At 36.1% G+C, this 22,084-nt stretch overlaps 1 protein-coding gene across 1 annotated transcript in view; it reads right to left on the bottom strand.

Moving 5' to 3' along the window:
* Window positions 1–22,084, bottom strand: part of LOC113043572 (ATP-binding cassette sub-family C member 8-like) — a 74,026-nt gene that overhangs the window by 37,452 nt on the left and 14,490 nt on the right. The window contains exons 7-14 of the mRNA XM_026203036.1: window positions 21,311–21,499; window positions 19,388–19,552; window positions 18,706–18,861; window positions 14,089–14,223; window positions 13,720–13,882; window positions 4,896–4,936; window positions 4,668–4,813; window positions 2,275–2,383 (exon numbers count right to left, since the gene is read on the bottom strand). Coding sequence (XP_026058821.1) covers window positions 2,275–2,383; window positions 4,668–4,813; window positions 4,896–4,936; window positions 13,720–13,882; window positions 14,089–14,223; window positions 18,706–18,861; window positions 19,388–19,552; window positions 21,311–21,499 — 1,104 coding nt within the window. The remainder of the gene's footprint in view (window positions 1–2,274; window positions 2,384–4,667; window positions 4,814–4,895; window positions 4,937–13,719; window positions 13,883–14,088; window positions 14,224–18,705; window positions 18,862–19,387; window positions 19,553–21,310; window positions 21,500–22,084) is intronic.

Raw genomic sequence — 22,084 nt, 5'->3', positions numbered from 1 at the left:
TGTGTATATTTATTATTTATATATAAATACAAACACATTCATGTAAATATTAATACAAATTTTATGTTTACTGATGCATCTCAAAAAGTTTGAATATCATAGAAAAGTTTTTTTTTTTTTCATTTCAAAAAGTGAAACTTTCATATATTTTAGATTCATTACATGTAAAGTAAAACATTTCAAAAGTTTTTTTGTTTTAATTTTGATGATTTGATCAGACTGTTTCTCATCTTTCTCTTGAAAATATCCCATAGATTCAATATGGGTTTCAGGTCAGGCATGTTGGCTGTTGGCAGGTGCTGAAGGTCTGCTGGAAAAGGAAATCAGCATCTCCATGAAGCTTGTCAGTGAAAGGAAGCATAAAGTTCTCCAAAATCCCCTGGTAGACAGATGCATTGACTTAAGATTTGATAAAACACAATAGACCAACACTGGCAGACGTCACTGCACCCCAAATCATAACTGACTTTGGAAACTTCACACTGGACTTCAAGCAGCTTGGATTCTGTGTCTCTTCACTTATCCTCCAGACTTCAGACCTTGATTTTCAAATGAAATGACAAATTTACTTTTATCTGAAAAGAGGACCACTAAGCAAATGTCCAGTTCTTTATCTCCTTAGCCCAGGTAAGATGCTTCTGACATTGTTTCGGTTTCAGAAGGGCTTGGTAGCCCTTTTCCTAAAGATGTCGAAATGTGGTGACTCTTTATGCACTGACTCCAGCTTTGGTCCACTCCTTGTGAAGCTCTCCCAAGCAATTGAATTAGCTTTGCTTAAAAGTATTCTCAAGCTTGCGGTCATCCTTTTTGCTTGTGCACCTTTTCCTACCCAATTTTTCCTTCCAGTCAACTTTGCATTGAAAATGCTTTGATACAGCACTCTGTAAACAGCCAGATCTTTTAGTAATGACCCTCTGTGACTTATCCTCTTTGTGGAGGGTGTCAATTATTGTCTTCTAGACCATTGCCAAGTCAGCAGTCATACCCATTATTGTGGTTTAAAAGAACAAGAGATACCCAGAATTGATATTGTAAGGATGTTCATTTAATCTAACACAAATGTAAATATTCCAATATTTTGAGAGACTGGATTTTTGGCTATCATGAGCTGAAATCATCAAAATTAAAACAAAACAACTTTTGAAATGTTTTACACCATTTTACACTACATTACATGTAATGAATCTAGAGTATTTGAAAGTTTCATGTTTTTAATGTTACAAAAAAACATTTTTGTAACATTAAAAACATTTTCACAATATTAAATTTTTTTTAGATGCACCTGTGAACATAACATATTTTCTTAAATATATACATAAATTTGTTTGTATTTATATACATAATAAATATACACATTATACACACATATATTATGCAAACAAAACCTTTTATTTTGAATGTGATTAATTGCAATTAATTGTTTGAATATAAGATGATATAAGAATATTGGAGGCCAGGGTTCCATGGCGGAGCAAGGAGCTCAGGGAAGTATGACGGAGCAGACAGTTCAGGAGACCTGGCCATCCTGGGCTTGACTTGGGGACTGGAGCGCTCCTTGGGCCGGATATGGGAACTGGAGCCCTCTCTGGGCTAGACTTGGGGATAAGAACCCTCTCTGGGCTAGACTTTGGGATAAGAGCCCTCTCTGGGCTAAATTTGGGACACTGAGGCGATTGGCGGGCTTGACATCAGCGCGGCCAGTCGGCTTGACTGCTGAGCATCCAGCAGACTCGACTCAGGAATGGTTGGTGGACTGGGGCGGGGCAGGGGGTCTGAGCCATGGGGGCAGTATGCGGGGGTTCTGGGCATGGGGTATGCTGGTGGGACACGGTGTGCCTCAGAGGGGGCTGGACCACGAGACTGAAACTTTTGGACTAGCCTGCTTCATAATTTTTTCACTTTGATTTTCGGGGTGTCTTTAAATTCAGCCCTCTGTAGGTTGATCATTTTAAATTCCATCAAACGATGTGGCATCCTTTCATTCCTAACACATTATTCAGTTCATATTAATATCCAGCATGATATTCTTCCCCATTGAGATCTGATGTGTTTTCAAAGTGTTCTTTTAAATTTTTGAGCAATAAATTGATTATACACATCAATATATATTTTTAAAGGTCATATTTTCATTCATGCATTTTTTTATTGAATAAAAACATTTTAATTTATTCAGTAAAGGCATAAAAAAACTACTTGTCATGGTGTTACATTTTATCTGCCATTTCTTTCATTCTTGATGTGACTAAATGTTTATGGTGAACTGACTTCACTTACCAGGGCTTGATATTTGTTGTGATTGCTTGAATTGGGCAGGACAGTTGCTCTGGGCTCCTGTTCCCCTCCAATCTCATCACAGGAGAAAAACTCACTGAGCTTCTGAACACTGGCCAGAAAAACAAACAAACAATAAAAACAAAGTAATTCCATATTCAATCACTGCAACTGGACTCTACTTATATGCCAATTATTTATTTTAAAACAGGACTTAAGTACATACCTCTCTGTAACCAATAATATCACACACAGAGTTATGCAATTATCAATCACAGTATAGCTTTATTCACTGAAAGAAAACCATACTGTGCGAGTAAACCTGTACTGCCTATTGCTTGACATTCAATTCCAGTCTGAAATACTACCACGGCCCAACATGCAGAAAATAAATCCAGAGAGAAGCAAGACTTAGAGATATCAGACAGATGCATTTTACTCTCTAGTCTAGAGTGTTTTGTTGCAAATAGATTATATTGTGACTGGAAACAGCTGATGTTATCATGAAAAATCACTAGCGGCCAGTCAATTTCCTTCATGTCATATATTGAAAGCGGTGGCACATGTGGCGTGTTTTCCAGGCACGCTGATCTATGACCTGCTTGTACACTATAAATACAGCCTTCCCTCTCTAAATGTGTTCCACATGGTTGGGTTGATGAGACTGAACCTGAGGCTCACAGACACACATTTCTTTTTCACAAGAGAGTGTATCTGCGATGAGAAGAGAAGAAGCGCACAGCTGATGTGACGTGACATGAGAAACACATGGGGACGATTCATTATATCGCTGGGTGGTTAATTAAAAACCTGTAAATCCTGAACATGCATTGTTGGCTGTAAATCATTTTCAAATGCAGAGCGACTGCTATCACAAAACACCACACGCAGTTTAAACATTCAATTGTACCATGTAATTGGTGCAGCAGAATTAGTCTGGGTTGTAAAAAAAAAAAAAAAAAAGGAAAATATAAGTTTAATGTTAACCCTATAAAGCCTACTGTATCATATCACATCTTAATGTATTTGAAGTGAAAGTGACATTCAGCCAAGAATGGTGACCCATACTCAGAATTCGTGCTCTGCATTTAACCCATTCATAGTGCGTGCGCACGCACACACGCGCACACACACACAAGTGGGTAGTCATTTATGCGACGGCACCCGGGGAGCAGTTGGGGGTTCAGAGCTTCAAACCCACAACCCTAGGAGTTAAACTCTCTAACCACTAGGCCACAACTTCCCCATATTTGATAAATCTTATACCATAAGTTATCTGATGGAACTTTTATTTTCTGTAGGTAGTTGCTATTGAAGTCCCTTTCTTGCAAAAAGATGATTAATATATAAATAAAAATATCAAAAAAGTCTGAATTGCAAAATATAAATTCATAATTCAGATTTTTTTCTCACTCTCTATTCTGAGCTTTTTTCTCTGAAATTCTTTGTTTAAATTTCACAATTCTCTCTCTCTCTCTCTCTCTCTCTCTCTCTCTCTCTCTCTCTCTCTATATATATATATATATATACCTTTTTTATATATACCATGGATTGGAAAATTAAATAGGTAATTGTGACTTTTTATTACCATTCTGATATTTGCTGTAACACTTTACTTAAAGCCTTTGTGTATAATGCATTATAAAAGTAATTATAATGCATTAATTATCCCTGGTAATTGTATATTGAATTGAATAATTGTAACCACAGTTAATACTTTATAACACTTATCAATTCATTGTTACAAAATGCATTTTAAATTAGGTTATAATTATTTATAAAAAGATATAATGTATTACAATGCACATTACAAATTCTTATATTGCTTTATACCCTTTATTAACCTTTTTTAAAGCTTAAGCTGCATCCCAAATGACACACTATACACTATGCACTCATACACTATGATCTTATGCACTATGTATTCAACCATGTGGTGTATGAATTATATATGGTTATTTTGTCATTTATAATCAGAGTCTGATAGCCCCTCCCCCTTCGTAACGTAATTAAAGCAGTGACAGTTGAATGCATGACGTGTCCAACATTCCACATTTCATTTTTTCAGTTATTTAAGTGGATCATTTAGATGTTTAAAGGGCACAATGTTTTTTTTTTTTTTTTTTGGATATTTTCAGAGTAAACGCATTACTCACACTATTTATACTACAAAACGTCATAGAATTGTGCATAAGTACGAGATTTGGGACGCACCTAAAGTGCTAACAAAGTTGCAATACGTTTTTTTGTGGGTGTGTTGAACCAAAAACTCTTAATTTCAACTCTTATTTCATATGTCAGACCTTGCATTGTTAAAGGATCAGATTCCAAACCTAGTTTGTTGCTATTAATTAATTTTTATTAATGTTATCCCACATCAGTGGTTTGTAACTGACCTAACCAGGGCTTTGACGGTGGAGCGGACGACACTGGAAAGCAGGAAGAGAGGATTGACCAGGATGTGGAAGAGCGAGAGAGAGGCGAAGGCCACAGCAGGGGACAGATCTCCATCATCTGACAGATGAACATGAGCCACGAACGTCTGAAACAAACACACAGAGCTTTTAAACTTCAGTATGTGTTTATAGTTTCAATTAAAAACAGACATACTGTTTTATACTTACAACGAGAACTGCTGCGATGGGAATAGCTGTGTTCATGAATACTGTCAAGACAAAAAAAAGATGCAAAAATGTTCAGTGAACAAATTACTTTCTTCTCATTCATCTATCCATGTGTCCATGTGCTATCACTCGTTAAAAAAAAAAAAAACCTAGTAATTTCCCAGTAGAATATACTGCATTACTTACTGTGTAAGTCCACTATATAGTGAAGACTTTAAATAAAAGCGAAGACAGTTAGTAGAGCTCCTCAACAATTCCTCCATTGTCTGGGTAGGCAAACGCGATTTCATTACAACCTGTTTATGAACACTGACAATGATGTACCAGTGTAATAAGCCAGGGCACATGGTTTAGCAGTCACCCACAAGCGTAATATATATTGCCATTATGTCAAATCCACAGTTCAGAGGTCTTTCTACATTCAGAAAAGCGCTTGTTCAGGTCTTACAGCTCTGAGAGCAGATTTCACTGCTAAATTAAATGTTACTGTAGACAACCAATTTCAAAACAGGGGCAAAGGATAACAAGTTTTAGATTATGTTGTTATGCTGCATACAAAATATTGAGAAATCACAAGTTACGAATTTACAAAGAGTTATGATTAATTTGTAAAAGTTACATTTTGAAATAAAAAAACATCTCAGGTTACAAATGTAACCATGGTTCCCTGAGTAGGGAATGAGACACTGCATCCTCTAGGGCATGCTATGGGGAACACCTTGTCGTGACCCGTGTCTGAAGCATACATTGAAAAAACACCAATGAGTTGGCCGGCGACAGACACTGACGGCGCGACTATAAACAGGCACCAGGAGAACACGTCATTCAGTTCTTCATCTGAAGCTTGCGTCCGAATCATGGCAGGGAGCTAGAGGACGCAGTGTCTCGTTCCCTACTCAGGGAACCATGGTTACATTTGTAACCTGAGATGTTCCCTTTCAAGGGAACGAGACACTGCGTCCTCTAGGGGTCGGAACAGTATACCCACGCTGCCATGCTAAGGGGAGTGCAGGCCAGAATCATGGCGATCACTAAGTACCAACTCTACCATTTCCATGGGAATTTCCCTTGGGACATTAAGATGGCTATCTGTGACATTACCCCTTATGGCCAAAGGCCTAGGCTACATACCCAACTTACTTGTTAGGGCCTCAGGGAGTAGAGCTGAAGGCTTGGAATCAAAAAATATTCCTTTAAAGGGATACGGCAAATAACCTTGCCTGTCACACAGGGGTTACCGCTTGCTCTTGCATAAGCTTTCTGAAAGAGCTCAACAGATCCCTAGTGGCAACACCCTGTTTAGACAGGTATCCGAGGATACATAGGTGGAGCGGCACCCAAGATGAACAGAGCTTTTACCAACTCAAGAAAGGACAAGAAGCAACTGTGCAAAGCTCTCCCCATATAGGATTTTAGAAAGAACGCAGAGCACTAGCATGGGAACTTACCACAGTGTGGATTTCAGAAAGTACACACTTACCATAACATGGATTTTAAATAATATTCTAAGGAGGGGGCTCTTGTGGCAATCTGATAGAGCAGCTCATAGATGGAATGGTGCATCCCAAAATAATATATTTGAGAGTAGTGTTGTCAAAAGACCCGGTACTTCGGTACCAAGTCGATACTAAAAAAATGTCACGGTACCAGATTTCCGAGTACCCGGTCAGCCCGTTTCTTGACGCATAGATCGCTATGATTTCCACGAAGCAGAAAACGGGGACGGAATCTCAAAATCCAGTCATGAAAATGAAACTTACAGTTTAATATGGACAGTCACGGAATTTGTCAGTTAGCATAAATTAGCATAGCATTAAGTTAGCATAAATTAATCAAATCAAATCTCCATATGGACCAGTATCTGTAAGTGTTAAGCCGCAAAAGTTGGCTGAAATATGAATCTTGCATGTTCTGTGCATCTCTGTGTGAATGAATGAATGGCAGAGACGTGCGGGTTTGTCTACTACATAGACTGAAGTATGTGTCGCTTGCAGTAATTTCAGCATCTTCCGTCTCAATGAGGACATAAATACATAAACATGTTATGAGTCACTTCACAAGCATTTAACTGTTTCATTTGAGTAAAACCAGTGTGAATTTAAAGGTATTCATGGTAACCCGTCAAAATAAAAGTAAATTTTTACATAAAGGCATTGTGCTAGAAATATTAGTACTATTTATTAGAATGTATGTGATACTGCTACTACTGTTGAAAAAAATTATTTAAAGAAATAAATCACACAATATTTCTTCCATGTTTTAATTTTAATAGCAAATTCCCTTTATTTACCAAAAAATAAAATGTGTTTAAATTTCATTAATTAAAAGACAAATTAAATTTAGGTGAAACTTGTTTACTGTTTTTCATAATTATATTACTTGTCGATAAACATTAAACACAATTGTAAATAAGTATAAAAAATGGCATTGGTTTTTTTGCATATTTTTGTGTTAGTTTGGTACCGAGAACTGTGGATTTTTACTGGTATCAGTCCCGAATACTGAAATTCAGGTATCGTGACAACACTATTTGAGAGTCATCAACTCGATGTCTGGTAATAATGCTTGAGCACTCTGTGGAAAAACAGAGAACTCAATCTCACGTGAGAGGAGAACTCCGAATTCAGAAAGAGAGTGGTACTCATAGGTGACCCTTTTTGGTAAAGGAGAGTGCTGCTAAACTACCAGGAGAACCGCCCAAATAGCCCCTCATGTTGAGGGAAGCGGTGCTTAAAGTGTATAAATAAAGAAACACTGGCTGAGTGGAGCCCAAGAAACCAAGGTCTAACCATCTCAAAGAAAGGGAACGAAGCTGAGAACAAAACTCTTACCATACAGGGGGAGAAGTGTGAGTCATGACACTAGCATTCGGTTCAGGCTCAGACCTGGACCTTCGTGGAATGAAGCATTTGAAGGCAACCGAGCGCGCCTATGCCTCCCTGAACTTCTTGACTACCGCCTCAACGGAGGTATTAAAAAATTTGCAAGGCGAATCCAGAGCATCGAGAAAAAAGCCCCTTTCTTTCTTCCCGATGTCTGCCAGGTTCACCCACAGATGTCTCTCCGCTACCACCATGGCTGCCATAGACCTTCCCATGGTGGAGGCGGCCTGCTTGGTAGCATGGAGAGAGAGATCTGTGTTGTGGTGCAGCTCGGCTAAGTGATAAGGAGATAGGCCCTTGTCTTTATCCAGGTCCTTCAGATCAGCCTGATATACTTGAAGCACTGCCATTGTGTGCAATGAAGCCACAGCCTGACCTTCTGCTACATATGTCTTGCCATTTAAGCAAGATGTATCCTGACAGGGCTAAGATGGCAAGGAGGGAGATTTAAGAGAAGACGTCTCCCCCACAGAAAGATAGCTAGCCAGCGTCTCTTCTACAGGGGCCATCCTCTCATAGCCGCTTTCGCACATCGCCTAGATGTTGGCATAACTGGTATGCTGAAACCGATAGATGCAAGAAGAAAATGGCCTTTTCCATTCCTTTTCGACCTTTGCATGGAGATCAGGCAAAAATGGAATGCTCACCTGAGCTGGAGGGCTATGGTCAGAAAGATCACGCTCATTGAGCCGACCTCGCTGCGTCACCTTACTGGCACGTTTCCAACTTTGCTGTGGCGCGATCCATAACCTCCAACAGCTCTACATACGCAGGGCAGCAGGATTGAGAAGGCTCAGCCTCGGCTTCTTCGTCCACCCTCGGACATCTCCAGCTCTTCCTGGGTAGAACCCTGCAGAGCACTAACCTTCAGTATCAGAAAGTGTTAAAGATATAACATCCTCCTCCTGAGGCTCACTCTCGTCAATGAGCGTGAATGAGAAAGTCCCTCTCTAAACTCCTCAGTCAGATCCACCTGTGATCCCCACAAGATGGCTGCCCCTCTTTCCTTGATAAGAGAGACAAACAAGAGCCGAGCTTTTTCATTGATTAACGTTCACAATGCATGCAGATTGCCCTCTCAAGGACATCGCATGCGTGCTCTTCACCCAAACCAATGATGCAAAGACTGTGTTTCATCGTTTGTCAAATACGGCCGACACAGATGCACACACTGTCTAGATGCTTTGCTAATGGTCGCCATGATAGACAGAGAAAGATTGCTCTTACCAGTTCGTTAAGATGCACGCTTCAAACAGAACAGTCAGTGAAGACGAAGAAGAGGATGACGTTTTTTCCTGGCGCCTATTTATCCATAGTCACACCGCTAGTGACATCCTTGGCTGTTGCAGGCCAACTCATTGGTGTTTTTTAAATCTATGCTTCAGACACGGGTCATGATGAAGTGTTCCCCATAGCGACCCCTAGAGGATTCAATTCCTTTGAAGTTCCTTTGAAAGGGAACTGAAATAATACTTTATTGTAAAACTTGCGATAATCTTTAACTACCTGGTCAAAACTTTTTGTAACATGTTATAGATGATTTTGAACACTCATTATGACATATTTATGTGTGCTCATTTTCACATATTCATATAATATGTATATGTATAATTTCCTCCATTTCCAAGTTATATTTTGGTAAATTATGTATTTTTGTCAAAAAAATAAATAAAATGTTGACGAAAAATAAACTGTAAAGAAAACACAATTTTATATTAAAAAATGCAGGTATTTCTAGCATGTATGTACAATATATGTACATTTTAAAAGTAAAAATAAATAAGCATATTGAAAAAAATTATAAAGTAAAAGAATAAAAAGAACAGTAAGTAAATTATATAAATAAATAAAGAGAAATAAACTAAATTAAACAACAAATAGCGATATATTTCATATTTGCTAGAAATTATTTTCTCATAAAATACGTACGATTTAGAAAAAAATGCACAAATTCGTACAAGTTAGCCACCCCTTAAAATATGTATTAATTGCATTGAGATCGGGCTATGTGTATATTCTGGGCCAGCAGGGAAAAGTCCTTCTTTCTGAGCCCTGAAAACTCAATATAGCTTCCAAACTACATAAAGGAAAGTGCAATTCCATAAATCCACTTGCTTTTGTGAACAGCTTGTTGTACAGTAAGTGTTGTAAGTGCCACAGCAGAGTGAATCCACAGTGAATCCATTCAGCAGTGTAAGAAACTTCAGCACATTCACAAAGTTGCTGATAGCTGAAAGATGCTGGATCTGCAGAACTGGTTTGCCAGCTGGCTGCTGACATTACTGAACGAATAGATGCCTTAATCTTGCTAATTAAAGAATAAAGTTGGTCAATAGTAAATCAGCAAATATCTGTTTATGCTGTTGAGTAATTGATGATAAATAATTGATTTTGGCAGTTAAACCCCTGTATAATGCTGAGGAACGGATATGATTGTTTCTCGCTATCATTTTCACAATTGTACATCTTTGCGTTCCATTACATGAGGGCAAACGAGACTTGACTGCATTCATAACTCATGAATGTCTGTTCAGATTTTAGTTAGTACCCTGTGGGGCAGCACAAACCCCTACTATCCCTGCAATACCTCATAGCTAATAACTAAAAATCTCAGAGGTATTTCAGACAGATAACGCACGTTGACAAGCAAACACATTCCTGCACCGACCTTATTTTATTAAGAGCTGCTTACTATTTTTTTTTTAGATGCTTCAGATTCACTTAAATGTGTTGATGACCCAGTTCTGCCTAGATATTACAGACAGAATGGTAGCTTTCACTTCAGCACTCTGACAGCTACTGAAAGCACTTTTATATTTATACTGTATACTGATATTCAAAAGGAAAAATGCTTTATGTTTTTGAAATAAGTCTCTTATGTTCAAAAGGCTGCATGCATTTGATCAAAAATACAGTAAAAACATTACAACTGTGACTACTATTTTACAACTATTTTCCATTTGCATATATTTTAAAATTTAATTTATTTCTCTGATCATACATGAATTTTCAGCATCATTGATGATGTCACATGACTCTTCAGAAATCAGTCTATGATGATTTGCTGCTCAAAAAAGCTTTTTTGTCAGCGTTACTAACACTACTATAGCTTTTACTAATATCTTGAATAAAATTTTGTTTTTATAGCTTTTCCTTTCATTTAATTTTTTGTTAAAATTTTAGAAACTTGAGCGTGTTATATATATATATATATATATATATATATATATATATATATATATATACACACACACACATATATTAATGCCGTGAAATGATTAATCATGAGTTATCGCATCCAAAATAAGTTTTTGTTTACAAGCTATACATACATAATATACATAAGTATATAGAACATATAAAGAGTTTAGAGTCCAAGACGAGTGTCTTTCTTCAGTCGATCCATTCACAAAGCTTCATGGGAGTAGGTGGTCACTGCTGGCTATTAATAACCTTGGAGCTCATGGTGTTTCTGTCTTAAAAGGTTTCAAAAGAATTGTTAAAAATCTATATTTCTATAAAGAAAAGCTATGGGATTTTTGTTCTATTGACTGTAGCATCTCATTTAACCAGAAACTGTATTATGACCATCTCTCGCCTCAGAGCAGGATTGCGGCTGAACAGTTTTCTCCATTGCCTTCACACACTAAGCAGAACGAATAAAAGAAATGACCTGCAGTCGGACCTGCTGTGAGCTTTATGTCAGAAACATTAACTCTGTTTCTTTTGAGCCGACAAAGGCTTTACAAGCTCAGTCCAGAGACAAGATGTTTTTGTTTTATCTTAATACCTACAGGGATAGAAGTGTAATCAAAGTGATGAGTTCTGCTGTGTCTACATCAGGCTATCAGATATTTCTCTGCTATCGCTGCAGTTTCCACTGCTGCTGGACGTTCTTCTCCAGCTGAGTTTGCTGTGTGACAGGCTCTTTGCCCATTACCTGCTGAAGCTGGAAGGTTTTTGATGTTCTCGTTTGACCTCCTGCTATATTTCCTGAGGTTATTTGTGATTCTTTTACCTGTAGTTGTTGTTCATTAAAGAGTAAGTAGTGAAGAATTGAAACCCGTGGATCTTTTGAATGTGAAAACATTGATCAGTTTACTGTCCAGTAAACTCAGGGAAGAAAGCAGCCATTCAGACTTAATGATGGCATGAAGCCAAAGTCTCTTTACAGCACCGCATGCAGGATATTCTCCTGCTGAGCAACACAGTCCTTCTCCAATACTGCGAATGTTGCAAAAACACCGAAATAAGAGATGAGAGAGAGAGATGAGAACTTTGTAGTGTAACCTTGGCTTAAATCAGAGAGGCTTTAAAGATCAGCGGTGTCAAAGACACAAACACACTCCACAGATGCAGCCAGCAGCTCTTGATTATAATCTTCAGTGCTTTGGGAGTTTGTTACAGGTTGTATTTCTTACCTCCATTTATTAAAAAATATTTAGCATCTTGTAGCATCTCCTTGAGAATTTCCAAGACCAGTCCATTAATATAGATGTATTTTCTCTGCATTTTCCCCCGTCAAAGTGTGTTTGGCAAGAAACCAGTGATAAAAATATATTTATGCATGTTTTGCTTCTACTTCCCAGCAAGAATGGCTGAAGACAGGCTGAAATATGAAAATGCTTCACATAAACCCATTGTAATAAATGTCATATTTACTTTCAGCATGTTAGGAAATATAAAGACATTTTATAAAATTTTCGAATGCTAAATTCTAAATTAAATGTAGATGAGTCCGTTAAGCTACAAAAATGATTGATTTCCTCTTTTTGTTGTTTTGTTCTTTAATTAACCCACATCACAGCATCTGCGTTATTAGGTTATTTGGCTGCTATTACTTTAAGAGCTGCCACTGCTGAACGTGACATGGATCTGACATGCACACTTGTGGTTTCATTCACACTTTAATATTAAACGATACAGGTTACAGCGCGTGATGCCGTATTTGTGCGTGCAATTGAAGAGCACGCGCAATGAGCATAGTATAACAGCCGACAGGGCAGGAAGATTGTTTTTTACTGATATATGGCCAGACAACATCTCATCTGAACGCAGTCCACTGATGTTCTTCTGAAGATCCTCATCACCTGTATCGTTTCCGCGCTCGTTTGACTCGCGACTGGAGCTGAGGTGAAGTGCAGTGCCCATCTAAAAATTCTCCAGTTTGTTGTGGTCATAAAAACATTCTGCGTCTAAATAAACGCAATTCTTGTCAAGAAAAAGACAGAGGCAGTGTTTGTGAGTAGCGTCACCCCTGCACTAAATCATTTTTATGCTGTTAAAAACTGGAAAAACATAGTAACCGCGTTAACTTGCTAATTTTGACAGCACTAATATTTAGTTTTATATAAGCATTTAAATTATTGTTAAATATACTGTACATACATGCACAGACACACTTTTATATTTTTATTTTTGCAAAAAATGAATTAAAATGAACTAAATAATAAGTATATATTATTAATGTATAGAAAACACACACACACAAAGCAAATAAAATTATAAACTATTAAGAACTAATTCTATGGATTCTTTTACATTTTATATGTATTGCATTTTAAATATTCATTTTAATTATTATTCCAGACTTTGCAATTTTACACTTCTTATTATCTAAAATAAGTCTGCTACACTGGGTCCAACACCGTTTGCAGCGATGCCTGTAGATAACTCAGTGATAACTCATAATGCTGTGTGAATTTGGCCAGCTGGGAGATTCACATGTTATGTTTCTGCCAAAATTGCTGCTGATACAATTGAGAGTCTGAGCTGTTAGTGCTCACAGTTTTAACCATTATACAAAAAAGTGTTATTTTTTGCTTTAATGCAAAGAACCTTATATAATATATATAACCATGACATCTCTAACCCTACCCTAACAAGCATGTTTGCTCTCAGTCTTAATATAATCGCAGGTAACTGTGAAAGCTGAGTCTTACTGGATATGGAGGTGTAGAGGGCAAAGGTCTGCAGACTGGTGAGCTCTTTGCCCCGGGTCTCCTCCACGCTCGAGCAGAAGATGTGCTCCCAGGCATACAGCTTCAAGAGCTTGATACCCCGCAGCAGTTCATTGGTCTTCTTCAGCCGCTCGCTGGAATATTCCTGAGCATCAGCACATAAATTATTCATTAGCAACAATGCTAGAGGCTCCTGAAATCTCCTGGCTCTTATTTGAGCTCAATATTTGACAGGTTTATTATTTGAATAAATAAATGTGTACTTCCCTGTACACATGTCATATGTGTTTGAACAAAATCTTTATGTGCACAGTTTCTTAAGACATTAATAAACAAAGTAAAGAAGCTCACCAATGTGCTTTTCTGTGCATCTGATAACTTCGTCGCCACAAAGTACTGCACCGGAGCCAGGAGGGTGATGACCGTGGCCCCTATCAAGGCACTTATTCCCAGGAGGTAATAAAGAAGGATGATTCCCACTATGATCTGAAACCAAGAGGAAAATGTCACCCTTTTATATTCAGTAGCACTTTTGTCACAGTAAGCGCTAAAGACAAGGTTTATGGCAAACTGCCCTGTATTTTTATGATCAAGGGAGCTTAAAAAAATTAAATTTTAATGCCAAAGATCTCACAGTGTGATGATCCCTCTTTGTAAAATATAGAAGAAGCTGTATATTCACAGACAGCAGTTTTTTTCGTTTTCTTTTTTTTTGCATGATAAATTGCTTTTATATTAGCATTGCACTAAAACGTATTATTAAAATGCTACCTGGAAATGATTTACTTTATTTAACATTGACATTAACATTTATTTAACATTGACATATTGATATCAATATTTATCCACAATATATACCCCATTAAAAGAGTTATACCTGAAAATGTATTTTTATTCTCACAGCATTTTCCTTCCCACAAAGGATCAAAATATCATGGCATTTTTACAGTGGGTTAAACTTTTAATATTATGTAATATTATAATTCAAATGTTGAGATAACATTTAATTAATAAAGTTTAACATTTAGTTATGAAAACATATATATTATACTGACACTGACAATGAAACATTTCTACAAGTGACACTCCATTTTACACAAGATGAGGGTTTTGAGGACAAAAATATTGTTATACAAAAGCTAAAAATAGATCTTGCAGATGTATCTGACATTTCACACTGTCTACTCTCAGGAGAAACACGTTCGATAGCAGGAGGAGTGTGAGGAATACTGAGCGGCTTTGCAACGTTTTTACATTTTCTTTTGTTCAGCTCAAGATCTGTCTGCTGTAACCAACTCATGTCATGCCATTCAAAGATAAGAGTCAGTCTGTGGAGAAATGACTTTAAAACTTTCACTGATATACTGGTAATTTATTTTATGTGGGATTACATCCAGTATCCAAAGCATAGGGGAAGTTATTTTTAAATTATTGAATTAGTGTATATTTGATTGATATTTATTATTGATTTTGCATTGACAAGTTGTTTTGCATTCCCTGTGAATTTGAATTAAATTAAAGATTGGGTTTAGTAAATTATTAGAAATATTTTGCATTGTGAGCGTCATTACAAGTTTATAAACCCAATAATTACACAAAAGGTCTATTTTTCTTCTTCAAAACTCAAAGAAACTGTATGTGTTAAAGTTTAATCTTTGAAAAAAATCACAAGATTAATCAATAAAATACAATAAAATATTTCCATTGACAGACAGCCCTAAAATGAATCTACAAGTAAATGACAGGACCATTATAAAAAAAAGCAAAGCAAAACAATTAAGCAAAGCAAACAAAATAAAACAGAGCAAATTAAATACTAAGCAAGGAAAGGAAACAAATAAAACACAAAGAAAGACAATACAAGACAAAACAAAAAGAAATACAAGAACAGAAAAACAAACAAAGAAACAAAAGCTAAACATAAAAGAGAAAATCAAAACAAACAAATAAAAACAACACAAAGCAAAGCAAAAAAAGCAAAACAACTAAAGAAAAGCAAAAACAAATACAAAACAAATCAAAACAAAAAAGAACTAAAAGCATTATACAAAAAAGCAACAACAAAAACATTTTGCAATGCAACAAAAGAAAAAACCAAAAGAAATATATGGAAGCATATGGGTAGCAATATTCAATTTGAAATGTAATATGTAAAATGGCAATGCATTTCTGTATTTACATTTACATTTTCCAATACATTTGTGCAATGTTTGGTGCAAAATGGAAATTAAAATTAAATTACATAATTTTCATTTGCCATTTCACACACTAGCTTTAATATGTAAAATGAATACTAATTTTAATGCTTTATATGTTGCAAAATGAAAATGAAAATGTATTATAGAAATGATTAGATATGCATAACATGTTCAAGCAAAAACTGTGGCAAAATTATCATTCAAATGCTATTTTTCTTAATTGCATTAACACTCACAGTCAAGACACTTACGATTGCATTTTCATTCAGTGTCCCGCAATGAATGTAGCAAAATTCAATCTGCACATTGAAAATGCATTCCGAGCCGTCTCCGCCCCCTCGCGCCCTGTCAATCACTATTGCTACCCATATGCTTCCATAGAAATACAAATACAAAAGACTAAAATCAAAACACAACAAAAACAAAACAAAGACAAAACAAAAGACAACAGAGGAAAAAAAAGAAAAGAAAATTGCAAAACAACACAAAGTCAAGCAAAAAAAGAAAAAGAAAAAACTAAAGGCCAAAAAGTAAAAAAAAGTAAAACAAAAAAATGAAACAAAAATGAAACAAACCAAAGCAAAGCAAACAAAACAAAGCAAAAACACAATGCAAGGCAAAGCAAAGCAAACCAAAACAGACACAAAACCAAGGAAAAGGGTGGAGGGGTTGTCTATACGTCACTTAATATAGTATAACCTAATACATTACATTCATTCAGCAGTTTTACCACACTGTCGGGATGTCACTGGATACGTAGTGTAAAGTTTGAGATCTACAGATTCTCTATTCTAAATTAAAACTGTACACACACTGTAAGAAAACAGATTAATAAATCTAATAGAGTTGGGGTACTCAAACATGGACTTGGACTCGAGTCCGGACTCGAGTCCAATTTTGAATGAACTCGGACTTGTCACGCACTCGGGTGAATTTGTACTCGGACTTGACACGGACTTGAACATTTTGGACTCTGAAAATATTCCGAGTACAGTCGAGTCCACGTCATGTGTAACAATAAAACCAATTTTGATTCAATAAACCGGTTAAAACAACAGTTCACCGATTCTTTTACGCTCAACGTAATGACCGCCATTGGCGACGACGTCATTAGCAATGACGTAATGGCGTCAAGTCTATCAAACATTCAAATATATAAAGTCACTAATCATAACTTCAGTCAGTTAAAAACCTCATAATCATGAAAAGTTTACAATTAAGTTTTGCAACAACACACCCAAATACAGTAACAGCAATAATGTGCATATGAGGATTTAAGTCTTGAAGATATAAAGTTAATAAATTAGGTGTCATCAGTGCAGAAACCATGATCCACTTACTAAACGTAATCCATTGCGATGTATTTGTTATTAAATGAATTTACGTTTCGTCAGATTGCCCTTCATTCAAGCCCTCGGTTTACCTGCGCTCAAGAGCACAGAATCAGTTCAGAGAATCAGTTCTGTTTACTACAAACACAATTTGTGAATGTGTCATCATTAACTATAAATACAGTACAGATATTTCATAAATCATCGTAATTATTGCGTAACTTCCCTGAAAACCCCTTTGGCCCATACATAATCTACAATATACAGATTAAAAACATGCATCTTATATATATATATATATATATATATATATATATATATATATATATATATATATATATATATATATATATATATATATATATATATATATAGTTATTTTATCACACTTTCCAATGTTTAACAAAATACTTGAAAATTACACGCATGCGCAGTATCATCAGTTCATCTGTTCTCAAATCAGACGCATCCGAGAGAAACGGTTTTCGGTTCAGTGTACTGGCAGCATCAACCAACAGATGCTGCACAGCTCAGCATTGCAGGATTTGCAAGACCAGAATTGACCGAACAAGCAATGCAACTTTATGATGCAAGTTCTCCAAGACAACAAGAAATTCATAATGCCATAATTAAGGATCTTCTCATTTGCTGCACTTTACCTCTGTCAAATGTGGGGGAGAGGCATCAAATTACTGAAATGTCAGCTTTAACTGGAGGACAATATAGTGTGAAACAATAATAAAACAGGTTCATTTGTATTTTAATGCACTTGTAATACAATAAAACCTTTGAAACCTTTTTTGATAGGAAACTAGTTCTGTTGACATAAAATAAAAATGTTCAATGGCAATGACTAGATGTAACATTGGTATTTTTTTATTACATTTTTATATTCCCATTGGTTAAATGGGTTGAAAGTTTAAAATATTAATAGAATGTAAAAATGTACAATACCAATTTATAATATTTATTAATTTAATTACTTTCTGCACTCGGATGGACTCGACTCGGGACTCGGCCTTTAAGAACTCGGACTTGAGTCCAACTCGGCCCCTTTTGGACTCGGACTCGGACTTGGACTTGATGTTTGTGGACTTGGTCTTGACTCGTACTCGACAAAGGTGGACTCGGACCCAACTCTAAAATCTAAGTCTCTAAAATAGTCAAGTTAAGGTTTTAATTTAGAATTACTTTGACTCCTGTTGGGACTGGACATGTTGGACTTAAAACAACATTTTTTCTTAAGTAGGTCAAGTGCAGATTAACATCCCAGATAAAACCCATGTGAGGGAATATCTATTTAAAACTTTACTTGCTTTTTTGAGGCAAATAAGGCAATATGGCTGAAACATTTGACTCAAAGCCCATACATAGACTCGCGCCAATATTCCCCAATGCATTCAACTCTATAGAGAAAGAAAACTCATTTGAGGCTTTACCTGAACTGGCATTGCAAACAGGTTGGGACACAGGAAGAAGAACCACATCAGCTGTTTGGTGTCTATAGCGACGAGGTTGCAGATCTGGCCCACTGTCATTCCCCCCATGGACATGTTGGAGGTGCAGAGACGCATTATTTTATTGAAGATTTTTGTCTGGAAGTGAAACCGGATATCATATTATTTTGCAGCGTTGGGGGTAATGCATTAAATTAAAAATTAAATGTATGCATTTAGCAGACGCTTTTATCCAAAGCGATTTACAGTGCATTCAGGCTAACAGTTTTAACTAACATTACCTAGCATTACAAGTTACATAATCAGGTTACTTTTTCAAGTAACTGGAAAAGTAGCGTACTACTTTTAAATTTACAACAAAATTCTCTTTCAAATCAGTAACGCAAATATTGCTTTGTCTTTTCTTACAGATCATTAGATATGTATTGAGTTATTTATGCATCTTTGACCGAAATGGCAGCAGCATCCATCTATGAGGAACTTCGCTATCAAACATACAAAACTATTAGCCAATCAATGCACTGGGTGATTACTTCTGAGTCAACAGTCCGCCCTTTTACTTCTAAATTATGTTTTTTATGAAAATTCTTGATAACATTACAAGAGGCTTCAGGGTTCAGTCATTTAAAGGTTATGGAGTCACTGAAGTCTCTACTGCGCTGACCTGAATGGCTCCTCTCAGGTTGATTCCAGTCTCGATGGCAACATAGTAGGAGGCCTGGAGGAAAGTCCTCTGGAGGAGCAGAGCGGAGAACAGTAGCACAGCGAGGACATAAGCATTAGCAAGAAACTCCTGGGAGGAGATGAAGTAGATTCCAAGATGCTTCACCTGAAATAAAGCAAACCATTTAGTGTTAGCCATGACTTCCTCAATAAAACTAGTTAGGCAGTGAGAGGTTAAAAAAATAACTGTGAATTTAACGGTAAAAAACTGTAAGAATGCTACAGTAAAAATCTGTTAAATGGTTTACTGTGTACTGAATATAACGGTAAAAAACTGTGTTGAATATCAAATAAAATTTTACTGATGTAAACCATTTTTGAAAGTGAAAAACACTGTAAAAGTTACGGTGAATGACCGTAAATTGACATTCCCAGAATTGCCTTCATTGCATTTCAAATTTGATATTGGTTTAAATAACCACGTTTCTTCTTAGTTTTTTCTTATTGGTTTTGTATATTAGGGGTGTGTGTTACATTTAATGTTGTTTAATGAATGCTTGCATTATTTCAGTTTTTTATGTGTGTTACCACGATGGTGTCTAGTGTCTGTGTGAATGACACTGTACACCTATTAACATTATATCAGATAATGAAATTACAGTATCTAACTGCAAATTTAAGTTAAAACCGTAAAACCTAAAATGTTTCTACTGTATTTTTGTGTTAAAATTTCATCAACATCACATGCCAAGTTTTTTACTGTAAATTTTACAGATTTTTTTTTTTTTTACAGTATTTGTTTTATAAACTAAATCAGTTACTACGGCACTATCCTGTCACCAGCCAGCAATTTTCCTCTAAAGAGAAACCACAGGACACTAATTATAAGTCTAATATATAAGCTATATCATGTAATTAAAGATTAGAGCAGCAGCAAATGAGTCAATTAAACCAATGAAAATGAATCCCCACGGACAGAACAATAAGTCTCTTCACTGCATTTTCAACTTATGAAATAAATAAGAATAGGAATAATTAAAGTAAATTTAATCACCACTATACAAATGTCTAAGCTATAGATACTCATTAAAAATTGCCACTGGCAAGTGAATACAATTTCTGAAGAATTTCTACCCTGAACAACACATCACAGCTATTTGTTTCCTCTATTAGAAATGCCATAACCATAAATTAATCGTGACACTCAGTTATTACTTTCAGGAGATGTGTGTCCCCTCAAAGTTTAATTAAAAAGTTTAGAAATCACCCAATGACCCAATCTATTTACAACAATTATAAAATATCCAAAATGTTGCAAACAAATAAGTAAAAATAATTTGGAAAACAAAATGACACATTTATAATAAATCAGGAAAATATGAATTTATACAAAAAACATAGGACGACTATTCTCTATTACTAATGCTTCTCTCTAAATAAATCAATGTAAGTACATGCATGAAGGCCCTGGCTTTCAGTGTGGTAACCAGATAAATAAATACTAACGCATTTTAATAACATTTTATTTGTAAAAAATGTAAAGATTAGTTCATATATCTCATATAACTCCATGTGGTAAAGTGGATTACATCATACAAAAACATCGAAATAGGCCGACATCCGAGAGCCAGACAGTATGCTGTTAAACTTTTTAATAATTGATGACAGCAGCATGACGATAAAACACTTTGTAACACAAGATGAAAATGTTACAACGAAAAGAACCCTGGCCAGAAGTAAGTCCCCAATAATTTCACCCTTAAAATACCTCAGAGAACAAAGGCACTTGTTCAAGACAACAACAAAACTACTCTAAGAATTGAATTTCAGTGTCTTTTACTTTTGGACCGACCAAAATTCTGCGTTTATTCTTGGTTGTTTTATACATGGCTCAGATGTGTGCAAAAGAGGTTATTGCTCTTACCGGTGGCTGAATGGTGTGGTTTTCTTTACTGAGATGGTGCACAATGCCGGAGATGCAGAGCGGCCCAGCAAAGCCAAGTAGGTCTGCCATGAAACGGTAGGTGATGCTGAGAAGGAGGGGTTTTCCGAAAGCCTGTCGTAGAGCCGTCCAGATCCACTTGGGCCCCTGTGGCTGAGTGCCTTGAGGCCTCTGAATAAGTAACAGAAAAGTAACAACAGATACGAATAGAACCAAGATTAACATGAATGCATCTAAATGATTCACTCTACTACAAAGGAGGAATTCATAATATCTCTGTTCTAAGCTTGCCGGGTACTATATACAGCACATAGACAGCTGCAGTACCTTCTAAAGCAATAACCATCATGGAACCTCATTAGTGACCTGAAGAAATTTGATTCCAGCATTTGAGTTAGCATGTTGCTAGGCGAACTATGGGATTATTAAGTGTAAAAAATAGAAAGCATTCTCCAACACCAGCTAAATCTGATCACTTTATTGTTCAGGTTGTTCATGTATGCAGCTTTCTAGCTCTCAGAAAAGGGCTTTTATCTTTTCTTTACTAAACAGCTGCTTAGTGATACAGGTGCCACATGTTCTCTCTTATGTCTTATGGTTATTATGATTAATGATTAAGAAATTATTCAAACAAACAAAATGGTTTTGTTCTAACATTTTACTTCCTAAATGTCTTAGAAGACTGAATTTACACCGACATACTGAGAAATGAGGAAATGAGCTATTCCTTCCTTGTGTTTTGTTATGCTAATATGC

Source organism: Carassius auratus, chromosome 25 (assembly GCF_003368295.1).
Source record: "Carassius auratus strain Wakin chromosome 25, ASM336829v1, whole genome shotgun sequence".
Taxonomy (NCBI): domain Eukaryota; kingdom Metazoa; phylum Chordata; class Actinopteri; order Cypriniformes; family Cyprinidae; genus Carassius; species Carassius auratus.
Note: the sequence above shows the minus strand (reverse complement) of the source record. Positions and strands in the feature narration are given on the sequence as shown.